Here is a 27,976-nt window from a genome sequence, read left to right as displayed (position 1 = left end):
TTCTCAAATGCAAGGAACGTAATTTAAAAATATGACAAAATTCTCCCCCAAAAAATGACTTTAGTCATGCAATGTGTTTCTCAAAATAATATTTTTGTAGACTTTTTCTTATGAGAATACAACTTTTTTCTTATAAGATTATTACCTTTTCACAAACATGCGTAGTCTTGTAACTTTTTTCTTGTATATTACAATTTGCACAAAAAGTGCAATTTTATTGTCATAACATGACTTCATGTTCAAAGACATTGCTTTCAGAAAATACTAAATACTTTTTTTTATGTATAACTTTATTGAAAAAAACATGCACATTTTTCTTTCTCGTAAAACTGATCTTTATTCTGTTATTTTTTTCTTGAAAAGGTATCACTTTTTATATTTAGAAAAAAAAACACTGTCTAATAAAACTATTACTGTATTCTCATCATATCCTAGGAGTTTTTAAATTTAAAAACAAGAGACTCAATACTAATAAGATTTTGAAATGTATTCTATTGTCGTTTTTTTCTAGAAAAAGTATGGCAATACACCCCAATACATCACAACATTTTGTGAAAAAGGGCAGTTTTTTCTTTTAAAAATCTGATTTTGTTCCCATAAGATTTTTACTTTTTTTGAAAAAAACTTTATTCTCAAAGTATGATTTCAATCTAATAAGATCTCATTGGATTACTACTTTTTTTAATAATTATTTTTTGTTGGTGATGTGATGTGGTAATTTGCAGACGCTCCCTGGGCCGTCCTGCTGGCCAGCATCGAACCCGAGTCGTCTGCAGTGACTGTCAATGGCTTGATCCCGGCGCGCTCCTACCAGTTCCGCCTGTGCGCCGTTAACGACGTGGGCAAGGGCCAGTTCAGCAAGGAGACGGAGCGGTGAGCTGCCATCCCATGATGCAACACTCTGTCGGCATTTATGGCCATAAGGGTTGATGGACAGCAGACGGTCTTTCAGTTGAAAAGTCGTCGGTAAATGGTAAAGCCTGTTTCCGTGGCAACCGCTTTGACGGAGCCTTTCAGTCAAGAGTCGGCGAGGATGGATGGGAGTCAGTAAACCCGCCAGAGTGCTCGCAAACACACACAAACAAACAAAACACGTTGTCACTTGTAAACACGCCACGGTGAGCCCTCCATGCGGCGTGTCGCCTACGAGAAAGACAATTTAATCTGATGTCGTTGTCATCCCATACACTACATTGGGAGCGTTGCATATGCAATGGCTATACTGCACAATTTTTAAATCACAAAAATATAAATGAAAAAGCCTATGCATTATTTTCACTTTCAATTAATAATCTAAACTACAATTTTAAAGTAAAATGTCTATAATCATTAATTACAAAATCCTATATTTGCAATGCTCTAGTCTTTTCAAGAGGCGAAGTAAAAACACACAGGAAAGAATGGGTTTGCACAAGTCTGCACACCTTTTTGTATCTGGGAATGTAGCTGTGTTCAGAATTAACCAATCACCATTCAAACTCATGTTAAATTGGAGTCACCGTGCACCTGCCGCCAGTTAAAAGTGCCGCTGATCAGTTTTAGTTGTTTTTTCCTGACATGTATTGGCTTTAGAGCAAAAGCCTCTAAGAAGTGTCTGTACCAGATTTGGGGCCTCTTACCTGGGGCCATTGAACTTCAATTTGGGTGCCTGTTGTGTGTTGTAGCGTGTCGTTGCCAGAGGAGCCTCCTAGCGCTCCTCCTCAGAACGTCATCGCCAGCGGTCGCACCAACCAGTCCATCATGATTCAGTGGCAGCCGCCGCCCGAGAGCCACCAGAACGGCCTCCTGCGGGGCTACACAGTACGGTAAGACTGAGCTTTGGATTGACTCATGGAGGATTTCATTTACCGCTCAATTTCATTTGTATGGCAGTTGACCTGTTTGGGTTTTGTTTTTTAAAAAAAGAGAAAAAAATCTGTCTTTTTTCAAATGAGTTTACAATTTACACATTTTTTACTCGAAGGGCTGTTTTCCTGAAAAAATAACTTTGTCAAAAAATGTTGAAATTAAATTTTAAAAAATGCTCTAGATAGATAGATGGATAGATATGCGTTTTATATATATAGTATATGTTTTCCTAGTTGCTGCAGCTTTCAGTTTGTCCCATCAAGCAGCACCGCAGTGTGCGTGATATTTTGAGCAATTTTTATGCAAGTTGCCCTTCCTGAAGCAACTCACTCTTGTTCTTTTTTGTTTTTTTTAAATTCTGTCTTGGTTAATAGTAATACTGTACCCTTTGTAGTTAGAACCACTAACAGTCAAGTACTGTATGTGGTTTATTTTGTTGGTGCTCTGTCTCTCCCTAGCAGTGAGTCTGATGTACTGCACAGTTTCACACTAATGGTGGTGACCGTTTGTCTGCGTGTGTGTTTGGATGTGTGTATTTGTGTCAGGTACCGTCTGACGGGGCTGCCGGTGGACTACCAGATTAAGAACATCTCCAGCCCGGATGTCACCACGTTGCTGCTGGAGGACCTCATCATCTGGACCAACTACGAAATTGAGGTGGCCGCCTATAATGGTGCAGGCCTGGGCGCCTTCAGCCACAAGGTCACCGAGTGGACCCTGCAAGGAGGTAATTTGGGACTCAATCTATCGATCTATCCATCCATCCATCCATTGACGTTCATCATTTTTTTATTTTCCTGTCTCCCTCTTCCCGCCCCAGTGCCGACCATCGCCCCAGGCAACGTGCAGGCCGAGGCCGTCAACTCCACGGCGATCCGCTTTACGTGGACCGCGCCCAACCCTCAGTTCATCAACGGCATCAACCAAGGCTACAAGGTCGGTGACTGACACCACCAATTAAAGAGGCTCGCGGTATCGTTCGCTTGTGCCGGCAATGTTAATTGTTAGGCTTCGATACTAAAATATGCATGTGGGTGCTAAGAATGCAGCATTCACTGAGATGAAAGCATTCATACTAAAATCATTGTGTGTGAATGCTGAGGACTAAGCATCCCAACAAAAAAAAAACCCATAAGTGAATACTAAGAATGAAGCATTAAAAAAAACAATGTCGAGACTAAGAATCAATTATTCAAGCATTCATTTTTTAAAAAAGTATAAAAAGTAGAGTCACGATGAGGATCAATCTTTCAAATGCAAAGAAATATGTGACTGCTGAGATTCAAGCATCCATACACAAAAACGTGACTACTGAGAATCGAGCGTCGTTATCAAAAAATATGTGAATGTTGAGACTCAAGTATTCATTCCCAAAAAATACATGAACGTTGAGAATTGAGCATTCACACAAAAAAATATGTGAATGTTGAGAATTGGTAATTCATATGAAAATGTTAATGCTGAGAATTATGCATTCAAACAAAAATATGTGAGTGCTAAATCAAACATTCATGCAAAATATGTCCGTGCTGATAATATTTAAAATATTTCAAGCAGTGGAACTAAAATTACTGAGGATGAAGCACTCAGAGGAAAATGCGAATGTTGTGCATCAAGCGTCCAAACCACATACTGTAAATTAATGTTAAATGAAGTCAATGTTAACCTCCAAATATTGTTAATGAGTGCTGGTGAACAATCATAAAAAAATATGTGAATGCCATGAATGCCAAGAACCCAGCATTCAAACATGAATGCTGAGAAACAAGCATCAGGTGTTAACACCATTAAAGAAGTGTTTCTTATTCTTGTGGCAATACTGAGCGAATGCAGGGAGACAAGCATGCTTAATTTGTGGACGGAAATTGATGTCCTGGGCCAGACGTTCATACTTAGAAATGTATACAAATGCTGAGAATCAAGCATTCATCCTAAACCCCGCCCAGCTGCTGGCGTGGGAGCCCGGCAAGGAGCGTGAGGCGGCAGTGGTGACGGCGCGGCCCAACTTCCAGGACGGCGTGCACGTGGGATACGTGACGGGCCTGAAGAAGTACAGCAACTACTACACGTCAGCGCTGTGCTTCACCACGCCGGGCGACGGACCCCGCAGCCCTCCCAAACTTCTCATGACACACGAGGACAGTAAGTGGGCGGCGCACGGCCCCTTCTTCTTCTTCGGTTTTCACTTTTTCAAATAAGCCGAGCGTCCGATTTTGCGTTTAGCGCCGGGCGCCGTCGGCCACCTGAGTTTCACCGAGATTCTCGACACGTCGCTCAAAGTCAGCTGGAGCGAACCCGGCGAGAAGAACGGCATTCTCACAGGTGTGCCACAAACACACACATCATCCTCTCCCCTTATATATTCAGGAATTCATTTATTATGCATTACCTTCATGATATTAGCGAGGTGTAACCCATTATTAATTATCTTTTGAATTCCTTTTTTATTCTATTTGTTCATTATTTTGTTTATATTAATATTTGTATATTTATTATTATTCATTATATATTGTTTTGTTCTTTTTATACTGTATATGGAATCTGCACGTAGTAAATCCCTTCATTTACATACAATATGTATTCAATGTTTCATTTTGTTTTTATTTTAAGCAGGTAGGTTAGTTGAAAACTATTTCTCATTCACAATGACGACCTGGCCAAAAGCCAGCATAGGGGGCAGTTACGTAAACATAAACATGATTCTAACATCATGTCATACGTACAACATCAAAAATACATGAACACGATACGCAATAAATGCAGCAATGAACATTATTCTTGCATAGAGCCAATAATCTCATTTTATCTAATCGACTTTATTGAAAAGCATTATTTTGTTTTATTTCTTGCATAAAACCACTACCTTTTAAATATTGATGCTAATTCATCCAATATTTATTTTGTATTTTTCTTTAGTTTTGTTTTATTTCAAATACTGTATATAACAATTATTTTAAGTGTATTTTTTTTTTTTTTTATTGACATCCTATTGTGTGAATGCGTGTGTCTTGCTGTCCTCAGGCTACCGCATCTCGTGGGAGGAGTTCAACCGCACCAACACGCGGGTCACCCACTACCTGCCGAGCGTCACCCTGGAGTACCGCGTCACCGGACTCACCGCACTCACCACGTACACCATTGAGGTGGCCGCCATGACGTCCAAGGGACAAGGTCTGCTGTCGTCCTCCACCATCTCTTCGGGCGTCCCGCCAGGTCAGTTGCGGGATGTGGTCTGACTGTCGTACCCAGACTGACCTGCGTCTGTCTTTTATTTTACAGAATATTTTTCAAAAGCCAACAATATCATATTTTTAGGTTTCGTTTCTGATTACATATGTCATGTCATATTTGTACAAATGATATACATGTGTTTAACTGTTGTCTAAAGACAGAAGCCATAAAAATGTCAACATTTTGGCAAGTTCGGGTTCAAACCATCCTGTCATCAACTTGTTTTTATGCTAGCACACACAGGAAGCCCTCTAACCTTTTTTCCGGGTTTGGCCACATAATGTTTTCGCATGCAGTGGATCGATTCTATTCCAGAAAAAAACGTTGTTTTTAATTTACTATAGACATCAAATACTAATAGTGCTGAATATACAAAAAATGTATGTAAAATAAAAAGATTTCAAAGAATAAATCAGAAATTGAATAATGAATAAAGAGAGAAAATATAGCTAGCGTGTAAGAACATAAAAAATATAGATTTAGTTTTTTAATTCCCAGTGTATTTTGATATGAACTGTTGCCCACTGTGTATTTCAAATTTTAATTTAATTTTGTCAACCTCTCGCCTCCTCCCAGAGCTTCCCGGCCCGCCCACCAACATCGCCATCTCCAATATCGGCCCGCGCTCTGTCAGCCTGCTCTTCAAGCCGGGTTACGATGGCAAGACCTCCATCTCTCGCTGGCAAGTGGAGGCCCAGGTGAGCTCGGAGGACCTGATCGCATATCGTCCGATTGTAGTTATGATGTTAGTACAGATTCCTGATTGGTGGTCTTAGGTGGGTGCCGTGGGAGACAACGAGGACTGGGTGACGGTTCACCAGGTGTCCAATCTTCCTGACGCTCGCTCCCTGGAGGTTCCTGGCCTCAATCCGTACACCTACTACAGGTTGGAATGCACCATGCACGTAAAGTGGGGGTTCACCAGGGTTGGAGTTTCAAATTAGGGCTTTAAGACAGGGCAGGGTAAGGATTTCAAATCAGGGTTTCAAAGTAAGGTTTCAATCCAGCATCGAGTTTATGTTTTAAGGTTTTGAAATCAGGGTGAGCATTTCAAATTTGAGTTGTAAGTCTAGAGTAGGCTTTCAATTTACGGTTTGAAACTACTGTTAGTGTTTTGGTTTCAAACTAGGTTTTGAACCTAGGGTTTTGAGTTAGGGTTTTAAGAATGGCTAGGGTTTCAAATTAGGGTATCTAGCCAATAACAGGGTTTCAGATAACAGTGTCTAGCCAAGTGTAGGGTTTGAAGGGCCTTGATGATGGTGAGAAAGACATAATTGTGGTGGTTCATTCTAATTGAATGTCCAGGTTCCGTATGCGTCAGGTGAACATCGTGGGCAGCAGCCCCCCCAGTCAACCCTCCAGAAAGATCCAAACGCTTCCTGCTCCTCCGGACGTCGCGCCAGCCAACGTCACACTGCGCACCGCCAGCGAGACCAGCCTGTGGTTAAGGTGGATGGTAAGCACAGCAGGACGGGTGCGACCTTTGACATTTACCCATAGACGCCTCATTGAGGAAGTTGCAGATGTCAGTGCGCCCGCCATACCGGATGTGTGTGTCCGTAAACTAATGCTAACTTAACACAAAGCGTGCAAAGTTAATGCCACTCATTCACCCATTCACACACTTATGCATCACCTAAAACAAAGTCAGTCTTTTAAACGAATGACTATATATATATATATGTTTACTCCTATGTTTAGGGTATAAGTATGCACCAAACCAAAATATGTAATTGTCTAACCATTTTTAATCCATGTTTACAGCTACTAATGAAACATTGTCACAGTGAACCCCCGCTTTTGGCAGGTTTGGCCCCCTGCAGCAAAATCCACAAGTAACTGACCTCCCACTGAAAAGGCTTATAATTGCCACAAGATGGTGGCGGTGCACTACTTTTTTTGAAATGACACTCCAACATAGTTCCTTGTCACCAAGATGTTACAGGATAGTAACGAAACACTTTTTTTTTTGTCTCAATTAAACTCCTTAACTCACCTCAACAGAGTTCCTTCACACTAAGTTACGAGCGACAAGAAGTGGGGAAAGCACTACTTTTATCTGAACCTCAATTCACTTCAACATATTTCCTCGACTCTTAAGATGCGTGGTGGCAAAGCATTGTTTTTGTGTGAATGAAACTGCTCAACTGATTTCAACGTAGTGCCTTGTCACCAAGATGCAAGATGGCAGCAAAGCACTACTTTTCTCAAAAAAAAAAGCAAAATTTACTTGAAGTTCTTAGTCACTCCCGACCAATTAAAGTAATTAGGAAAGACATCATTGTTTGGAGGCTGGTTTCACAGCCGTAATTCACAGTATTATGCGCCACAAAGTCAGCAAAGTGTATTTGCAAAATGATGGTATAATGGCCAAATGTAATCGATAGTCATTATTATTCTGCCTTAATCTCATGAGATCTGAGTCTAAAACGCTTGGTACATCAGCAACAGCATATGAATGAGGCAGCAGTCGCCCTACGTTGCCACATTCAATACGGTGGCAACGTCTATGTATGAACCGTATGTATACGGGTGCAATGTTTAGCAAACCCCTCACACTCACTCTCCCTCCCTCCCCAGCCTCTGCCTGAGTGGGAGTATAATGGTAACGCGGAACAGGTGGGCTACAGAGTGCAGTACTCCAAGGCGGGTTCGTCGGGTCGCCCGCTCACCCAAGCCATATCCGACCGCCTGGAGAGGGCGTTTACCATCGAGGATCTGGAGGAATGGACCGAGTATGAGGTCAGGGTGCAGGCCCTCAATGGCATCGGGCTTGGACCCTGGAGCCAGCCAATCAGAGGCCGGACCCGGGAGTCAGGTGAGGTTCTATTTGTGTCAACTTTGATTAGCCACTTATTAAGATGAAACGCTTCATACTGATGGATGGTTTATTTTTTTAAATGTAACACCACTATTAATTAAAATAATTCGCAAAATGCTTATGACTATCACCTGATAAAGGCAAACAGCTAAATTGTAAAGGCTATCTGCATACAAAGGCTAGCAGCTAAATCATAGTGTTTCATTTGGCTGTATTCATCCTGAATATGCATTCAATACTGCTTACAATTATTGGCTCAATGCTAACAGCTGAAGTCTGTCTATTGAAGGGTTTTTTTGCTTCAGACAAAGTGGCTGATGGCTAGTTGCTAAACACAGTCAGCTAATTGCTCATATGTAATATATGATCCAAATACTTTTTTTTAGTTTTACTTTTTTGTTAATTTCTAAAAAAAAAAAAAAAATTATTTGTTGTTCAGTGCCATCTTGCGGGCCCACCAATGTATCCGCCTTCGCCACCACCTCCAGCAGCGTCCTGGTGCGCTGGTCCGAAGTACCCGAGCCGGACCGAAATGGACTCATTTTAGGCTATAAGGTCTGTTTGTCATATTGTGAAGCAGCATGTGACTCAATGTTTTTCTTGTGCACTCTGTTCCAAGCCAACATTATTTTGTGATTGAGAGGCAGCTGGATGACAACGTTTGGTTTGTACTGCCCTGCATGCTGCCGGATGCAATTTCTCCTCAATCTCTGCCATTTGGCAGGTGGTGTACAAAGAGAAAGACTCGGACAGCGGCGCCCGGTTCTGGATGGTGGAGGGCAATGCCACGCACAGCGTCCAGCTGGCAGGTCTGGGCAAATACGTCCTGTACGAGATCCAGGTGCTGGCGTTCACCCGCGTAGGAGACGGGCGGCCCAGCTCTCCGGCCATCTTTGAAAGGACCCTGGACGACGGTAGACATTTTGGGTTATTCTCTTCATAAAAATTCATAAAGATCAAAAGAGGTTCTGCCATCTCTGTGAGGGTATTGAAAGGGGTGCATGCCTCTAAAAGTGTGGAAATAATGACATCATCTGCCTCATTCAGTGCCAGGACCACCGATGGGCATCCTGTTCCCAGAGGTGCGCACCACTTCGGTGCGTCTGATTTGGCAGTCGCCCTCCCAACCCAACGGGATCATCTTGGGTAGGCAAAGATTTTCATCTGCATGAGGAGGCGTCATCACAGCACTTTTAAGAAAACTTGTATCCTCTCCCCATGTTCCAGCGTACCAGATCACGTACCACCTCAACTCCACCAACGGCAACACCGCCACCGTGGATGTGCTCAACCCCAGCGCCCGTCAGTACACGGTCAAAGGCCTCAAACCCGAATGCGTCTACCTGTTCCGCATCACGGCGCAGACGCGGAAGGGCTGGGGCAAGGCCGCCGAGGCGCTGGTGGTCACCACGGAGAAAAGAGGTAACGTGAGGTCAAGTGGTGTCACGTTTTCACGTTTGGTTGTAAATAAAGACTAAAACTAATTCTTTCATTGTTAAAAATTGTTTTTATCAGATTTTAACTTTTTTTTAACATCTACAAATGACCTCATCAATATCAGTCCATTTGAACAAAAGTCAATATAGCAAATATATTGTTAGGGATTTTATTTGTTAACATTATTGTGTCTTCACTCCGCTGTCTTTCCCCCCCCCCCCAGCTCGCCCACAGCCCACCAGCCGTCCCTCCGTGCCTCAGAAGGACGTGCGCGCTCGCCGCATTCTTCTGTCGTGGGAGCCCGGCAGCGACGGCCTCTCGCCCGTGCGCTACTACACCGTGCAGCTGCGCCAGCTTCCCGACAACAACTGGACCGTGCACTCAGCCTCCGTCAACCATGACACCACCTCCTATGTGGTCTCCAGGTAGCCACTTTGTCATCGCATTTTTTTCTGTTTGCAAAAGGGAAAAAACGTTTATTTAAATTGGTACTCAGCCCGTATAGTAACAATAATAATACAACAACACTTTGCTGTGCTTTGTGTTGCCAAGGCTAAAGCCCTTCACGTCGTATCAGTTCAGAGTGAAAGCTACCAACGACATCGGCGACAGCGAATACAGCGAGGAAAGCGACGCTATCACCACACTGCAGGATGGTAGGCGATGTGCCGAATGTAAGCAGTTGAGCCAGATGCAACTCATTCCACTCGATCCTTCGCTATACTTTTTCACGCCAGCACCAGACGAAGCACCTCTCATCTTCTCGGTCACTCCCCACACCACCACGTCAGTGCTGATTCGCTGGAAGGTAAGAAAAGACATGTACCACTTTTTTTCTCTTTTTGTTAAAATTGTTTTAATTGTTTGTGGGGTTTTTATTACCCTAATGGTTGTTTTACATCTATGCTTGATGATAGAATAAATAAAATTTCTGACAGTACTTAATTTTTTTTTATATATATATATATATATATATATATATATGTATATATATGTATATATATATATATATATATATATATATATATTTATGTGTGTGTGTATATATAATCATACAGAAACAGTGAAGTTAGAGATTCAAAATTAGATTTTAATTTCTTACAATTATTAATCAAATTTTTGTTTTTTTATTTATTCTCGTAATTATTACAGTCCTGACATGTATGATGTAATCTCTGCCTCTTATTTTATTTAAATTATTAGTATTAGCTATTATTAGACTTACTAGCTTTCTTGAAATTAAATTTTTTTATTGTAAAAAAAAGTTTGTATTTAAATTGTATCATTGTGATTTTCAAAAAATAATATTTAGGACATAATGACAATAGTTTTCACACTCTCTCATCCATCCATTCGTCTCTCCGGCCCTTCCTCCGTCCCTCCCACCCTCTATCCCAAACAGCCTCCCCCCGAAGAGAGGATCAACGGCATCTTGCTGGGATTTCGCATCCGCTACCGGGAGCTGCTGTACGACCGTCTCCGGGGTTACTCCCTCCACGCCATCAATAGTATGTCTGCGTGGGCCGAGCTCACTGGTGAGCATAAAAAGGTTGCATTTAAAAGAGGAGCCACTAGATGGTGGAAGGGGTTTCCTCACCATAATTACTGTAAACGTTTCTGTACTGTACTGTGTGCTTTTGTCAGTGGAGCAGCCAAAATCCCAATGTAGTATTTTATTTTACTTAATGATGCATTGATGACTGGTTAGCACACCCGCCTCACAGTTCTGAGGTTGTAGGTTCAAATCCGGGCTCCTGCCTCCTGTGTGGAGTGTGCATGTTGTCCGCTGTGCCTACGTGGGTTTCCTCCAGCTTTGCAAAAAAAGGAATTCTAATCATTATTCACCTATTCCTTATATATTATATGTATTATATATTATAATTATTTCATCCTAGAAACATTTGAAATTGTTTTAATGTAATATTAATTTCTTATTACTAATAATGACTGAGATCGCCTCCTGCCCGCAGCACCCTACAGCATCCGCAATCTGAGTGATGCCACTCTGACGCAGTTCGAGCTGGACAGTAAGTGTCATAGTTTAAAAAAAAAAGTATGAATAAAAGTAGTATTTGATGAGTCTAATTTGGTGCCCTTTCTGCTGCAGAACTGAGCAAGCACAAGCGCTACGAGATCCGCATGAGCGTGTACAATGCCGTGGGTGAGGGGCCCACAAGCCCACCCCAGGAAGTGTTTGTCGGAGAGGCAGGTGTGTGCGTGCTCTTTATAAAATCAGAGGTGGGCAAACTTTGGTGAAGATTTAAGTGAGGGGCAGGCATGTTTGCATATCTGGCCCACAGGTCAGACAATGTCCACCTCTGCTCAATATCACGTGCAAGTCAATAATGTCTCCTATGACTTATTAATAATTGGATATGGTGGCGTTCAGTTCCCACAGCACCTCCGCAGAACGTAGCCATTCAGTCAGCCACCGCCACCCAGCTGGACGTCACATGGGACCCGCCGCCAATCAGCGCTCAAAATGGCGACATCCAAGGTTACAAGGTAAAAACAAAAAGTGGCCCCAAGAAGAGGAGACGTTGCAAAGAGCACAGAATGCACTAGTCTTCGGCATTCAGTGTCACACTTAAAAACATCAGAATCGCCTTATGACCACATTGTTTACTTGGAACAGAGCCATCAAAAATAACAAAAGGCAATCAGCCCCCATACTTTTTCGCTAAAGCTTCATGACAAGCATAACTAATGTATCCAAATGTATCTAACTCATTCAACCAAATAAAAATAATTTACCTCATTCATCTAAATGTAACTGATTCATCAAAATGTAACAAATTGCACCAAATGTAATTAATACCAAATGTAACCAATGCACCAAATGAACTAACCCAACTCATTTTGTTATAACTATTTCATCAAAAGTTAATACCAAAAAACATTGGTAATTTATCCAACTAAATGTAATTAATTTCACCAAATGTAACTAATTCATGCTAACCCTAACTGATACCAGAAAACAAAGCTAATTCATCCAACCAAATATAACTCATTCAGACAAATGGAATTAATTTCACAGAATGTAACTAGTATTAGCAAATATAGTTACAATAATTCAGACAAATGCGACTAATGCCACCATAAGTAGCCAATTCATCCAAATGTTACCAATTCCACCAAGTGTAACTAATACCAAAAATGTTAACTTAATCTCCCAATGTAAATAATTAATCCAAATATAACTAAAAGAGGTCATTCCAATATATGCAACTAATTCATCCAAATGTTACTAATCCCACCTAGGTCTACTTTTGGGAGTCCCAGCGCAAAAATGAAACGGAGCGTCTCCGGACCTTGTTCATGCCCGAAGGAGGTGTGAAGCTGAAAAACCTGACCGGCTACACCAGCTACATGATCAGCGTGGCCCCCTTCAATGCCGCCGGGGACGGACCACGCAGCCCCGCCATCAGGGGGCGCACTCAACAAGCAGGTAGGTAAGCCGAGCAGTGACAGGCTAAAATAGGCGCTGGGGAGAATGACATTTTGGAACGCGAGTTGTGGAAGGGGTCCATGGAGGAGTTGAGTTATTCCAGCTTCTCCCTACACAATGGAAGCTTTGTTTCTTCGGGGAGAGAGCAAAGTTTAAAGGGCTCTTCTGTTTCCCAGCTCAAGTTCAGCCAACTCTAACACGGTTGGTCAAGCGAGCAAGCAGAGACGCTCGTTATGGTGGCGAACTGGCGTGACCCGGCTCACATTATTTTTTAAGAAGGCCGAGTATCACAGAGTTTGTCACAATACCATATTTTGACAGCGATACAAGACAGGACAGCAATTTAAAGAAAAAACATCTACATGCCTGGGGCGGAGCCATGGGTGGGCCTGGGTGTGCACAGGCCCACCCATATTGACAGACTGCCCGCCCAATGAAATTCATGAAAAAAAATGTAAATTTTTTTGTAAATTATTAAGATATTTTTGAATTTGTGTTTTTTATTTGATTGACTGTTAAGAATGGCACAATTGCAGTTGTCTAAGGAAGACCTGAACTTCATATTCAGTTGATCATTTTATTTTAATATACGTTGTTTCGAGATAGGAGGATTGTACTCAGTGAGAGAAATATTCAGGCCCACCCTGATTTTTCCAGGCCCAACCATTAGCCAAGTTCTGACTCCGCCCCCTGGTACATGCATGTCACTGTGTTGCAAAAGCTACCATGATGTCATATTTTTTCCGCTCCCTAAACTTCTTCTCAGCAACTACATGTACAGTACTGCCCTCGCTGTGTTTCAGCCCCCAGCGCCCCCAGCTTCATCCACTTCAGCGAGCTCACCACCTCCTCAGTCAACGTGTCGTGGGGCGAGCCCGCCCTGCCCAACGGCATCATCGAGGGCTACCGTCTGGTCTACGAGCCCTCCACGCCCATAGACGGTATAACGTCCCTGTTCCTCTTCTCACCACTTAACGCCAACGGTAATCGCTTGGCCAAACGAATAATAACCGCTGTTGAGTTTGTTTAAATGCATCCCGCTCGGATATATTGGATTAAAGGTGTTGATGCCAACAAGAGATCATTTTTTTGAATGAATTTGATGTCTTAGTTTATATTTAATTATAGCTTTACTTTCACTAAGTAATTAAAAATAATTCAATTTTTGTATTACTTTTTATTGTCAAATGCCCATAGTCCGTCTGATCATCTAACTGCATTTCACTGTCTGGCCTATGTAAGAAGTGCTGTAAATATACTATGTTTGCGCAGAGTCTTCCGCGACCTGTGCCGACTGTCTCCACTCCCCCTCCTCCCCCCCAGGCGTCAGTCGGACCGTCATGATGGACGTGAAGGGCAGCGGCCCACTTTGGCTCAAGCTCAAGGACCTAGCGGACGGCGCCACATACAACTTCCGCATCCGTGCCAGGACCTTTGTTTACGGGCCCGAGGTGGAGGCCAACATCACCACCGGCCCCGGGGAAGGTAAATGACCTTGCAGACTTGCATCATTTTGAACCTGACTTTAAATGCTTAAATCGTTTTTTGTGATTGCTTCCCAGGAGCCCCGGGACCCCCAGGAGACCCCTTTATCACTCGCTATGGCTCAGCGCTGACCATCCACTGGACCAGCGGGGATCCGGGACGCGCTCCGATTACGCGCTACGTCATCGAGGCCAGGCCTGCTGGTGAGTGTGGCGAGATTTTTAGTGGATTCTTTCAGGGGGCAAAGCAGTGTCAAGTGTCACCATCTGCCGCCCGCTCGCCATCGGGGGCTCTTTTAATAGCTTATTGATCAGTCCGGACAATCGGCGTCATCTTATGATTGACGGCGCATGGCAGGGTGACGGATGGCTTAACGCATTAAAGATGGGAGTGCATAACCGTCTTTCTACCCTTAAAGCCTGGAGAGCAGATCGTCATTTTCTTTTTTTCATCCAACTTTTGTTCTCTTAAGCAATGAAATGCATCAGAATATACAAGTGACGGTGTCGTGAGCCCGCAGAGGATGATCTGGAATTCTTTCGAGTCATAATGGCGGACGCCATCGATCGCGGGAGCTTTAAAATGAGTAACAGCAGTGACAAACGATGCGCTTGTGGACTTTGAACCAGTAGAACCAGTCAAATGTGATATATGGTTAAGATATATGTTTGTAGACAATGACAATTTCGACGTCTTTGTAACAAAATAGAGGATGGTAATTACCACTCGATTTTTAAAATCAAAAATAGTGCTTCTCTTACACTGACACTTTTATTTTTACATCTTCGATTGAAACAGTAAAGATTAATAAACTCGGGCCAGTGTGCCAGCCACATGTCCAAGGTCTGAAATTATTTTAGAATTATGTTTCTGTCTGCTACAGGGGCTGAGGTATTAATTATTTTGTAGGTGTTTAATTTCTGGGAAAACTTCAGGTTTTCAAGGGTAATTCCAAAGACGACGAGGTTTTGGGGAGCAGTTGAGCCAGGCGCTTTAGGCTTTAATGGGTTAATGCCATACATGCCACCAAGATCGAAGAGTCTTTTTTTTTTAAACCCAGATTGATTAGGTGATGTCTCATCAATGCTTTTGCCAACAAATTAGTCAGAGCCGGGCAGAGAAGAGACATTTATAGAGCACAAACACATGGGATGTAGTATGCAGTAAGTACTGTATCTTGGGACTGTGTTGTGATGGTGAGCATAGACACTGCTACAAAAATAAGCAACATGCTGCTTCACCAAGACATTGCTATCTGATTGCATGGAGCCATGCTGGTCAGAAGAACTTGACTCCTGCATTCGGTCCACTCGATACAATGTCTCCTCTCCTTGCAGGACCACTTTTTGGATGCTTTCCAGTGTTTATTGCATTGTGACAAATGAGCTACGTTGTGTTTGCTTGTCGTGCGTGTGTGGCCCATTAAAAGTTAGCGTGGTGTTTACAACCAGCAGCGGAGGCATGTAATTAAAGCTCTCTGGCAGCACTTCCAAAGGTGAAATATGGCCACATTCTTTTTTTTTTTATATCCGCCAGAGCTGTGAAACTGATGGATCGCTCACGGTTTATCTTAAAGAGGACACATTATGGAAAAATGACTTTTTATTGTTTGTGTAAACAAATACAGCACTTTGGTCATTGGAGCCTCTGCCCACCCATCAAGAGTGAAATCAAACAACCCAGTAAATCTTTCGTTCTGCCTATTTCTGCCCCACTGTTACCAAACCATGAGGATAAATTTACATAATAGCTACTTACCCCGAAGAAGAAGGAAGGGAGCAAGTGAGGAGGGACCAGTCCATGCAAACCCACACCTGGCCTGGTTGAACCCTTGATTTGAAACCCTTCCTGCAAAACCTTACCCAGGCTATGAACTTTATTTTCAAACCATACTTTGATATTACAAAATTAAACAGTAATGGTAATAACTAAATGACAATATAGAATAATAAAAGAAAGGCTTTTGGCCACACATGTTAACAAGGACACTTTTTCGATTGACTTTGCAGATGAAGGCCTGTGGGACATCCTGATCAAGGACATCCCCAAGGAAGTGACGTCGCACACGTTCAACATGGACATCCTGAAGCAGGGCGTCAGCTACGACTTCCGGGTGATTGGCGTTAACGACTATGGCTACGGCTCGCCTAGCCTTCCCACTCCTTCCATATCTGGTGAGTTCCCATTCATTCCTTTGTGCCATACACACGCATCGTGTCGTCCACGTTACTCATCAATCCACTGTAGTCCTACTGAATCGAAAACAGCTTTTAATTTGTTGCCCACTGCAGTGACTGATGCAAAAGCAGGACTCCTTCACATAAAATGATTGATACATAACTTTGAAATCAAGTCTCATGCATACAGAAAACGACTTTTTGACTTGAAGTCCACTGTAGTGACTGATATGAAAAAAAGAAAAAAAATCACAGTTTGGCATTGCTTTTTTTTTTACTTCTTACACCAGCCCAAAAAGTGGCCCCCTTCTACGAGGAGTGGTGGTTTCTGGTGGTGGTTGCCCTCGTGGGGCTCATCTTCATCCTCCTGCTGGTCTTCATCCTCATCATCCGAGGACAGAGCAAGAAGTATGCAAAGAAATCGGAATCAGGTGAGACCCGCCCACACAGTAGCCACATTGCTTTACGACTTTCTTTTTTTATTTTCACTTCCCCGAGGGGGAGCAGTCCAACATTTTTGTCCTCGTAAATCATGTTTTGATTTAACGAGACGCTAACTCCTCCATAAATGCGTCCCAAAACAGATGTGGCCAGGCATAGTCGGAACTTGTCCATTGACTTTGTTTTGCCTCGCTCAGCTCTTCTAGGGAGACTTGGTTATACGTGGGGGGGGTGTTGCCCCAGCAGGGTCACTTACTGCCCATCTATTTGACTGACAGTAGAAAAACAAGAGCCCTCCGTCTGGCTCCTGACACAAATGCCTCCGTGTCAGGCTTTGGTGTTTCTTTTTTTTTTTTTTTCCTTCACATACTTGTGTGTAACCATCAGTTGACCTTAAGTTACCTCAGAGTGACCGCAGAGGCCCCGCTCGCCAAGAATGTTTTTAACCTCGAGCACAGGGGTGCGCCGGGGCCACTTTTATTTTTATACTGACAGACTGGCCTGGTCATTCATAGATGAGTAAACCGCTTATGATAGTTTGAAAATAATAAAATATATGTAAATGAAAGGTACTGCAAATTCAAATCATAAAAATTGTTAATTGGACAATTGTTTGATCAAATAAATGTAAAATTATTTATTTTACCGAAAATGCTCATATTGATTTATAAAGTTTCACCATGTATTTAATTACATGAAGGAATGTTAAAAAAACTTTTAAATATGGCTATTTTAGGGGGGAAAAAAACAGCTGAATTAATGCAACTGAGTTCAATATATCGTGAAAAAATAATTTATTTCAGTAGTTCACTTCAAAAGTCTGTTTAGTTTCACAAAAAACAGAGAAAGCTTTGATTTGATTTTTTTTAGCATTTTGATCATTTAAGATGACATTTTACAGCTAATGAAAAACTCTCGAGAAATTTGAACAGTGCATGAGGAATCTTCAAAATTATTTTTTAATATTAAAGTTTGTGGGTAATTGACCCGCTGAAAAGCATTTCCCAATGCGTTTCATGAATCAGTCTCTGCTTTTTGCAATTTCTCCTCTTGCTCACATTAGAGAACAACAACATCTCTAACGGTCTTGTTCCACCCGGGCCTGTGGTCACACAGTGTCTCTGTACGTGTGCGCAGGTAACAATGCCAACTGCAACGCGCTGACACACGGCGACATGGTGAGCCTGGACGAGGGTCGCTTCCCCGCCCTGGAGCTCAACAACCGCCGGCTGTCCGTCAAGAACTCCTTTTGCCGGAAGAACGGCGTCTACACCAGGTCAGCCTTTGCAACGGCACTTCCAAATCCCCAAGCGATTATGGATTAATGCCGCGTCTTGATCTCGGCTCTCGGAATAACAAAGACCCTCATGCCCGCCCTGCCGCCTTATCCGCCGGATCCCAATTCAAACAAACCTCTTAATCCTATCGTCGTCCGGCTAATTCCGAGCTGTGTCGGACAGGCGGCTGTGTTTACAGCTTTTCTTCCGATTAGTGCGGGGGTTGAAACGCAGAGTGAAGTTCATTTTTATTTGAACTTGGCAACTCATTGCTTTGTCGATGTTTGCCCACAGCTTAGTTTCATAGTTGAGCTTTCTTCATCATCAAGTGGGATTGTTGGATGGGTCCAATACATAAAGCTGGACATTCCACTTGAATATGGATGTGTTTTAAAATGAATGCTGTTGAGCAATTTTTCATCAGCGCGACTGGGGACGGCGTACTTCCTAACCAGATGTATGACAAAAAAAGCCATTTTTAATGAGGACAAAATATGTGCATGTCTGTTTTTTATTGAACCAGTATACTGGATGTATGGAGGAGGAGTTAGATGGGTGGATGGGCAATTTGGTGGAAGAATATGTGATGGATGGCTATCTTGGTGGTTGACTGGGTAGGTGGATAGATCACAAGTTGGATGGATGGTTAAATGGATGAATGGATGGACGAGTGGGTTGACACATGGATTGGTTATTGGAAAGATGAATGGATGATTGCTTTGGAAAGTCCTGCATTCATTTCTTCACTTCTCTGTTTAGTCTTCATTCTACTTGCAAATTTCCCCATTGTAGGACTAATAAAGGTAATCTTCTCTTACTTGCATTCTATTTGAACTGAATTACAGCGGTGGATCGTTTTGTCCACGTGGAATTGAGCCTCTCCAGGAAAATGTTTTAATATTTCACAATTTAAAGACGTGTGTGTGTGTGGGGGGGGGGGGGTGGGTGCATTTTTTGTTTGTTTGTTTTTTTATACATGCAGCAGCTCCACATGCAGCTGGGAAAAGTCAATATGTGTCAGAGAAGACTGGGAAGGTGGGGGGTTAGGTTTGTTTAGCAGGACCACCGGAGGGCATGAAGGGGGCCTTTCTTCCCGCTTACATTCGTTACACTTTTTACAAGTTAATGAAAACAAAATAAAAGTGCTTCATATGGTCGGCAGTTTGCAACAATTTTAAAGGCTATTAAATAGTTTATTTGAATATGAATTAGTTCCGTAAAATATAACAATTAATGAAATTATCACTCAATTACATTGTGAAATGTAATTTATTAATCACTTATTGCACAACTGGTACATTCATACATACATTATGTATTTCATGACCTTTTTAAACATTGAATTAACCTACAATCTAATGGAAATTACATTCATTTAAATGCATTTTATAAGTTTTATTTTATTTATATGTATTAGTATTTCCGACTCTGACTCTGAGCATTTGTGATCATTAAATGGAATATTGATTCATTTATTTTTGCATTCGTTTTTTTACATTTTGAATAACATTTTTGATTAATTTAAATATTTTTGCCATTATTATTTTTAATTATATATTGGATTTTCTTTATTTCACACTTTGTATTGAATTCATTTACAGTCACTTAGTGGATTTATAATCTATATGTTTAAACGTTTAATTAAATAATGGCATTTTTATTAGATTTTTACTTTGTAATTACTTTATTGATGTTTTTAATGTAATTGAATTTACAATTAGTGAATGTATTAAACTGTTTTTATTATTATTTAATGTTTTTTGTTTTGTTAATTTAATTACTTATTTATTAATTTAACAGTCATATCTTTCAAAGTCCCCCTTCAAAAAACTGGTTTGCAGTGTTTGAGATCTGATTGGTTTAACTGCAAATTGTGTTTATTATGCTAAGCATTACATTGATAATATATGAATCTGATTGTTTTGCTTCTTTTTCCTGTTTTTTTTTTTTGTTTTTTTTTTTTTATGCAGGTCTCCTCCAAGGCCAAGTCCTGGCAGTCTCAACTACTCAGACGAAGACGTGAGCACAAAGTATAACGACTTGATCCCCGTGGAGAGCAGTAGCCTGACTGAGAAGCCGTCTGAAATCTCGGATTCGCAGGTACTCGAGCAACACACGATCCACCTTTTTAAAATATATTTACGTAAGGGGGGAAAAAAACGTCTTTCATCATGTCCGTGTCCCCATACTCCACTCTGCATCGTCAGCTCTGCAGTATTTAGTTTTTTTTCCCCCCCTGTCATTCAGCACAAATTCATGCTTTGGCCAACAGAGATCATAGACACTCTGCTGGAAACCATGGCACTGGCCAACGGGTCCACTCAATTTCCAACTGCAAAAATATGCTTTAATGAACAGGCGCAAGCAAGAGTCCTCATGAGCACGGGTAGTTTTAAAAACATGTGTACCCCATGTTTCGGCAATGCTGTAGAGTGTAGACTGTTCTTTTTTTTTCATAAAATCCTGCAGGTTGTAAACTCGATGCTAATATTAGCTTGAGTGTTTACGGTGAATGCAATTCAAAACAGTAGTGAGGAAACTAAACTGTGCAATAGTTAAGATTGTACATCAAAATTTAGGATGTTTAAAAGGGGATTTGGATAAGAAACATTGGGCCCATTTTTTGTGCCCAGCAATGATGACATCCATCACACATATCACAAAATCTGTCTTCGTCCGCTCCAATCAAATGCCACCTGTGCCACAATTTAGGCTTACTTTTAGCTTGTCTATGGTCTAGCCTACTTTCTGTCAGGTGTGCTGCTGGCATGTAAAAGAAAACGCCCTCAGTCCGCCGGAATGTCCAGCAGCATAGTCTGCCAAATTCCCAAACACGGTAAACTAGACTTAGACAAAAATAAAGATGTGCTAGTTTTTATGTCATCTACACGTGCGCCTGTCTATGAAAATGGAGCTCTTTGTGTTTCTTTGCCAATGGCTGGACATTTACATCATATTCAGTTGTTGAGTTCCCAATTTTCCAGAGTATGTCTTTAAAACTACCCGCCTACATGGGGACATTGTCTCAGGGTGTTGGCTGTTCTTCCTCAACCATGGTTGGAATTTTCAGCCTTTTCCGTCTGCTGAGCCAGAGTGGTCGTCAATTCCAGATTGAAACTCTTTCTCTCGCTCTCTCTCCTTATTCTCATTTTCCACCGCCATTGTCTCTCTTATTGTTTGGGAACATTTTTTTCTCCCGAATGTCTTCCATGCATGTTCTTGTTTATGGCAGCCCCACTCCCTCTCATACTTTCTTTTTGTGGTGAAATATCTCGCGGGTTTTTTTTTGCCAGCTGAGTGAAAAGGGTCAAGGTGGAAGAATTATCATTGTTTTGGAAAACCTTCATTATTGTCTTTTGTTTACTCTCGGCCATTCCCAAATGATCTCTTGAGTGTCTGTCAACTAAACATTCCTGGTATGAATTCCACAGCCCCCCAAAAATCCTATCTGGTCCCCTCTAAACACCACCCCCACCCCTCAAGGGCTTCTCACTTTTCCCCACAATGAATCGCCTCAGAAAGGAGCTTTTGCCACTGGATAAGGTTCTCTCCTTTCACCACCTCGCCGACGTTCCTGCTTTTTGCATTCTCTGTATTCACAATCTCCGGAATGGTCATAGAGGGGTTCTCCAGCTGTGTTTTCCAAGGGAAGTGTCGTCTTTTGAGTCCTGCTCCTCTGTACGAGTTTAATACTTGTTTGCCTTTTTTAGACATGTGCTTTCGCCTTCGCCGCAGAGCAAATAGAGATGATCTCACATCTGAGTCACACACAGTCGATCATGCAGAGATTCACTGTAATGGGAATTATCTCATGTTTGTGTTGAGATCAAGTAAATGGTCCTGTCCCCCCATTCAAATAATCTGTCATTATAATCCATCCAAGGGTAAAATGTTCTTCCTAAAAAATATACAGACTGTTTTGGCTTCTGGAGGACCCCTGCTGTGTTCACTAAACAAGTATGATGCCCCCCACTTACTCCTCTAAAATCCATAACTCGGCAAGACAAAGGACTTGACCCACTCTGGTGATTATGGATAAAATGGGATGGGGGAGGTGCTGGTTGCCGGATTAGGTTGTCCCGACTGCAACGATTGTCAATTGCTGAGAAAGTTAGGAGCTGTGCTGGGGTTTCAAATTTGCTCCACCCAACACACGATGGCAAAAAATCTAATTGTTAGCAATTTTGCGTCATATACACGGTCCAAATTTGGCAGCAAGTTTTTCAAAGACACCTGCATTGCCAAAATGTCCGCTTTTAAGCGAAGTTCTGGATTTCTTGTGTATCTTCAAGCATAGCTGCTTGAAACTTTTTTGTGGGTCCACTCATGATAGACCAGCCTCTCAAATTCTATGTTGTTCACTCGCATTGGCTTTGGGGGCCGAATTTTAGTTCTTAAGGTTGTTAAGCGTTTTGTTTTACGGCGAGTTCTCAAACTTCACCACCATGCTCTGTCCACACGCCAGGACAAAAGCTAAAAAATGTTCACAATTCAGCATTGCCCATTTGTCTAGGATATGTGGTTAAAATGTGGTAGCCATTGAATGAAATCAACATTTTTTTTTTTAACAAATGGCGAAAATGTTCAGTGCAAAATACTTTAGCATGCTTCCTGTGTTTTTTTTTTTTTTTGGAGCATGAATCTTCAGGCCGATTAAGTCAAGTCAAACTGGCTTGGGGCAGCGTAATTTTCCAAACAAGCCAATAGATGTTCATGTTTTATGGTGAGGGATCAAACTTTGCCGCTAAGCTTTGACCACACACATTGACGAAAGCTGCAATTTTTCTTTTCGTCACTAAGCTTTGCCCATCTGTTTGCTTTTGAAATACCCCTGGAAATGGTTAAAATGGCCGCTTCAAACTAAGCAACATGGCAGACCTCCTCAAATGTTATGATGTTTGGTCAAACTGGCTTCAGGGGGCTGAATTTAAAAAAAAAAAAACATGTTTGTTGAATTTTCTTATGCATGGCGACTCATCAAACTTTGCCACAATGCTGCACCTACACCCCATGATGAAACCTCAAGTCATCTGCAATTTAGCATCACCTATCTGTTAAGTATGTGTGGTTCCAATTTGGTCGCACAGACAGACAGACCCTGAGTGCTAACTCAGCTAACTCAACTACAGTACCACCCTACAATAAATCAATAAGCCACATACTTAATCGGAGAAATGGATGAAAAAATACATTTTGATTAACCTATTTTAGAACACAAATATTACAGGTGGGACAGTCTGAAGAACGGTTTTTGCCATATGTGGCACACACTTTGCCAACCCCTGACTTAGTGGGAACTTGAGCTAACTAGTGCTGAAGATGAAATTAGCACCTATTGCTGATACAGTACTATAAACACGTCAACATTCTGGCCACATATCACAAGCTCTCTCCTTTTCATTTAGCACCGTAACAATGTAAAAAAAAATGTGTTTGTCAATTGACGCTGACAATTACAAGTGATCCCTCGAGGAGTTCTTGTCTGTCTGTAATTAGCCACAAACAAGCTCAGCGAAGGAGGCATTTGATGGTCAGTGCTGCACTGCAGAACGTAGAAATCTACAGATAGAAGAGAAGTTGTACAGGGCAGGAGGTGGAATGCAGTAATAATAGGGGCCAAGTCTTGCTCCCGATTGCGAACAACCCAGAGAAATTGATGCCCACCCCCGGCAACAAAATGGTAGATAGGCAGGTAGGCACCTTGACTTACCAGGTCATCAATTTTCGAGCTTTCCGCTTGCAAGCCATGGCTCAGGCGATAGTTTTTGCTTTGTATTGCAAGCTAAAATTCAAGGCACGATAACGTTTCAGATAGATGGCAACAGCGAACATTTATAGCGCACAAAATGTGAGCCACCTGATGATCACAAACTAAATGATTTTCTTGGAACAGACCGTACGGGAATAACTGTGGGCAAGGAGCCACGTGCTGCTTCACCAGGTCCGACAGACACCGACAGAAATATGTGTTAAATAAATAGATGAAAGTTTCAAATAAGAGCTAGTTGTCCGTTAACCGACCAGGAATGTTGGTCGATGTCTGTGTCCTTCTGTGATGGTGATGTGCTGTAAAAAAAAAAAAAAAAAAGAAAAGAAAAAAAAACTCTTCTGTTCACCCATAGGAGGCGCTGGTGTTTTCATACGGAACAGGTGGTCTACATACACTTCCACTGCATTTGGTGAGGTTCCTGTCGGCTGCCTGCTTTTGTTTGTTTGAAATTGTCCGGTCCAGACCGGTTCCTCTTGCTAGTTCCCATCCAATTCCAGACTTCTTCTTTCGTGTACCGACCTGGTTTGGCTACAAAGCTCCCGGACAGCAATTCAGTCACTTAGCGTGTCGGAAGTCCTCCTGTGTTTGCTTTTTGGATCCATTTGCACGCTTCAGCCATCAGAATCAATCATGCTTTGAACCATCTCTGATCGTTCTTGGTGTCCATCGTGATGTGTTTAAAGGGTGCTTTCACGTTTTGTATGTTTTCTGTAGACGATGACCTTGGTTCATTCAGTTCAGGTTTGCGCTGTAAAAATTCCAAGCATGCCAAGAATGCGTCACAGAGAATAAATGCTTAATTTCATTTGAATAAAGTTGTAAATTTTTTAGCATCAATTGTGCGAGAATGATAGTAATATTGTATATTACAAAAAAATGACAGCCTGCGAGAATGTTGGATTAAAAAGATTAAAAATAAAATAAAATTCTAATTTTACGAGAAAGTTGCCGTTCCGTCGCTAGTGTGAAAGCACCCAAAGTGTGCATGTTTGTGTTATTTGGTTATGCTTCAAACAAGGACTCCAATAATTCATCTTTAGCTATAGTGTTGCTAATCACTCCAACGTGGCACCTTCGCCTTCCTGTGGTGTATAAATAAATAAAAGCTGTCTTTTTCTCTCTGGCAGGGCAGTGACAGCGAATACGAAGTGGACGCCAACCGCCAGAAGACGCACTCCTTCGTCAACCACTACATCAGCGACCCCACCTACTACAACTCGTGGCGCCGCCAGCAGAAGGGCATCTCCCGGGCGCAGGCCTACAGCTACGCCGAGTCGGAGCCGGGCGAGCCGGACCAGTGCGCCCCCCCGCCCCAGCTGCCCCCTCTGCCTCCCCAACTCAGCTCGCCGAGTCCCCAACCCCAACCCCAATCTCAGCCTCAGCAGCAGCAGGCGCAGGGACAGCCGCCCGGCCAGGGCAGCCTGTTCAGGCCCAAGGGCAGCCGGACTCCCACCCCGTCCCAGCAGAGCGCCAACCCCCCCGGCCAGCACGCCGCCCTCTACAGACCCCCCAGCAGCCTGGCCCCCAGCTCGCGGGCCCCCATCGCGGGCTTCTCCTCCTTTGTGTAAGAATTGCGGAAAAAAAGAACTAAGGAGATTTCTGGAAGTTTCCACCCTGCTTCTTTTTTTTTTTTTTCTGATGATATTCTGACACTTTGAGCAACGCCTTCAACTTGAAACTTTCTAAGTGCAAGACACATAATGAAGCTACACACTTTTTGTTAGCATTTTGTTTGCATGACTTCTTATCATTTCTATTTTTCATTTTGTTTCACAAACTCAAATGGTACAGGCCCCAAAGCTTGCGACACCCCGTTACTCATTTTATGTGAGAATTACGGAAATGGACAAGGAATTTTGTGGAAAGTGTCCACACGTATGTTCGTGTGATTTGCACTTCTTGGTTATTTTTTTTTTCACATTTCCGACATGCCTTCAACATGAGACTTTCTGCAACACTTTTTTACGCACGGTGATGATACATCCACTACACTTCTTGTTCGCGTTTGCATGACTTAACTTTTTTTTTTAAAGATCGCCTTCATCTCGAGACTTACTGCAACACTTTTGACTTAGCTGTTTTTCATCTCCCAGACTTGTCGAAACGCCTTCAATTTGAGACCTTCTGAAACACTTCGCTAAACCTTTTATTAGCACTATGTTAGCATCACTTATTTTCTATCTACGGCACTTTTAGGAACGCCTTCAACTTGAGACTATCTGCGAGACTTTTTGACACATGGTGACAATACATCTGCTAGACCATGTCAATGTTTTGTTTGCATAACTCATCATTTTTTATTTCCAATACTCCTTCAGTATAAGACTTTTTGCCACTTTGTTGGACACATGACGATCATACATCTACTACTTTGTGTTAGCGTTTTGTTTGCATGACACTTATCACTTCTTATTTTTCTTGTTTGCACATGCTGAAATGGTACTACCTTTATATGTCGTACAAAGTCACAAGAATCCTTGAATACACATATACATAGAAACATACTTATGTATGTATATATATACATATATATATATAATATGATGGTATATATTATATATATGTACCAAGAGGACTAGTCAGTGCTCACTCGGCGTTGATGGCGACTGAAATGGTTTTGAGGGGAAAAGTGCTGTTGATTGTATAAAAATTGCAAATGTTTTTTTTTTGTGTGGGAAGAAACAATCAAGTAGCACGTCAAAAATCAGCTGGACTCATACTTTTGAGTGATTAAGGAGTTTGTACCTTGAGTCCATATTCCAACGGATGCCTTTCACGCACACGGATGACATCTGAAAGAAAACTGTGGACATTTACTGGATGTTTTGTGGATATTCCTAATTGGAATAGCTTTGAAATCAATGGCGGTCACGCGAAAACCAAGGAGTTTCTCTTTTTTGTCCCTTCTCGCTTCCCTTCCCAATTGATGATGTCATTGGACCGCCTCGCCATCAATTAAGCCGCTGCCCTGTCTCCAATTGCTTTGTTCGTGTGCGAGTGTGCGTGTGTGTGTGCATGTGCGTGGGAGTGTGTGTGCGGGTGTGTGCGCGTGTGTGTGTGTGTGTTAGCACACGTCCCGAGCTTTACAGATCATTCATTGTGTGTGTGTGTGGGTGTGTGTGCAAGCACAATAAACTGTAAACCTGCCCCGACACTCGTAATGCTACAGTGAAAACTCGCCGGTTAGTTTGAACAAAGTCAGCGATTTCTCATTATCTTGGTTTTTACTTTCTTTTCCTGTGGGGTGATTTTGTTTCGTATGCGTTGAAATGTTACCATGCAGAAGAATGAATATATGATCACAGTACATTTCGGAAATAAATTATTTTTCAATGTTTAGTTGGTCTGGTTTAAATGTTAAAAAAAGAAAAAAAAGGAGAACATCTAAATGTTACTTTTGTTGTTGTCAATAACTTAAGTCACGGAGTATGAAAAATACATCAGTAGTAGTAGAGGTGAAGTAAGAAATTTATTTTTTGTACTGCTAATAGTTAACTGTTATCCAATAGCACGTTAACCTTCATGTTTCTCAGGGCAACGGGAAATTTAGGAAGCAAACAACTGCTATGAATCTTGTCGATAGGGAGGTAGGGAGAAACTTCGTCTGACACCAGAAGGTGACAGTCATTATTTTTTTGATAGGACTTTTCTAAAACTAAACAAGAGGCAAAAGTACATTGAGTGAAAGAGAAAAAACTAACCATACACATTGTATACTAAAAAAGAAAAGGAGGACCCGCGCCAAATTATCGGGTTACTGAATTTTAAGTTATTCGACTGTTCTTGGCTATGATTGCAGTTACAGTGAATGTTTTTTTTTTTTGTTTTTTTTTTATGGATTGTTGTTCTGGCAAGGGAGACTTTGTAGGCTATCTCCTGCTGGTGGGAGCAGAATGAATGAATGATGGAGGAAATGATTCCCAATGTGCACGCTTCATCAGTTTATTCTGTGCTTCAAAAAAACAAAAACTTGTCCAACCGTCAGATGGCATCCAAAGTTAATTGGATGAAAGTCAAGTCAAACCGTGGCTAACCTTGTTA

At 41.9% G+C, this 27,976-nt stretch overlaps 1 protein-coding gene across 4 annotated transcripts in view; it reads left to right on the top strand.

Annotated features, from left to right (window-relative positions):
* Positions 1 to 27,268, top strand: part of sdk2b (sidekick cell adhesion molecule 2b) — a 196,770-nt gene extending 169,502 nt beyond the window's left edge. Inside the window, exons 15-46 of one of the 4 annotated variants that reach the window (XM_086017151.1) lie at positions 726 to 873; positions 1,665 to 1,805; positions 2,394 to 2,575; positions 2,669 to 2,784; positions 3,795 to 3,990; positions 4,072 to 4,170; positions 4,870 to 5,061; positions 5,656 to 5,777; positions 5,856 to 5,965; positions 6,385 to 6,535; positions 7,660 to 7,897; positions 8,340 to 8,455; positions 8,625 to 8,814; positions 8,948 to 9,046; positions 9,128 to 9,322; positions 9,561 to 9,762; positions 9,890 to 9,993; positions 10,075 to 10,145; positions 10,740 to 10,872; positions 11,308 to 11,364; positions 11,445 to 11,546; positions 11,727 to 11,842; positions 12,599 to 12,785; positions 13,589 to 13,726; positions 14,058 to 14,270; positions 14,348 to 14,473; positions 16,280 to 16,444; positions 16,738 to 16,878; positions 18,026 to 18,164; positions 20,136 to 20,265; positions 24,288 to 24,344; positions 25,063 to 27,268. In XM_086017151.1, the coding sequence (XP_085873277.1) occupies positions 726 to 873; positions 1,665 to 1,805; positions 2,394 to 2,575; positions 2,669 to 2,784; positions 3,795 to 3,990; positions 4,072 to 4,170; positions 4,870 to 5,061; positions 5,656 to 5,777; positions 5,856 to 5,965; positions 6,385 to 6,535; positions 7,660 to 7,897; positions 8,340 to 8,455; positions 8,625 to 8,814; positions 8,948 to 9,046; positions 9,128 to 9,322; positions 9,561 to 9,762; positions 9,890 to 9,993; positions 10,075 to 10,145; positions 10,740 to 10,872; positions 11,308 to 11,364; positions 11,445 to 11,546; positions 11,727 to 11,842; positions 12,599 to 12,785; positions 13,589 to 13,726; positions 14,058 to 14,270; positions 14,348 to 14,473; positions 16,280 to 16,444; positions 16,738 to 16,878; positions 18,026 to 18,164; positions 20,136 to 20,265; positions 24,288 to 24,344; positions 25,063 to 25,503 (4,817 nt within the window). In that variant the 3' untranslated portion in view covers positions 25,504 to 27,268. Of the gene's footprint in view, positions 1 to 725; positions 874 to 1,664; positions 1,806 to 2,393; positions 2,576 to 2,668; positions 2,785 to 3,794; positions 3,991 to 4,071; positions 4,171 to 4,869; positions 5,062 to 5,655; positions 5,778 to 5,855; positions 5,966 to 6,384; positions 6,536 to 7,659; positions 7,898 to 8,339; positions 8,456 to 8,624; positions 8,815 to 8,947; positions 9,047 to 9,127; positions 9,323 to 9,560; positions 9,763 to 9,889; positions 9,994 to 10,074; positions 10,146 to 10,739; positions 10,873 to 11,307; positions 11,365 to 11,444; positions 11,547 to 11,726; positions 11,843 to 12,598; positions 12,786 to 13,588; positions 13,727 to 14,057; positions 14,271 to 14,347; positions 14,474 to 16,279; positions 16,445 to 16,737; positions 16,879 to 18,004; positions 18,165 to 20,135; positions 20,266 to 24,287; positions 24,345 to 25,062 lie in introns of all 4 variants that reach the window. The other 3 variants (XM_086017150.1, XM_086017153.1, XM_086017152.1) reach the window with 3 other exon arrangements.
* Positions 27,269 to 27,976: the final 708 nt, after the last annotated feature.

This window comes from Filicampus tigris, chromosome 19 (assembly GCF_054856515.1).
Source record: "Filicampus tigris isolate MCC_2025a chromosome 19, RoL_Ftig_1.0, whole genome shotgun sequence".
Taxonomy (NCBI): domain Eukaryota; kingdom Metazoa; phylum Chordata; class Actinopteri; order Syngnathiformes; family Syngnathidae; genus Filicampus; species Filicampus tigris.
Note: the sequence above shows the minus strand (reverse complement) of the source record. Positions and strands in the feature narration are given on the sequence as shown.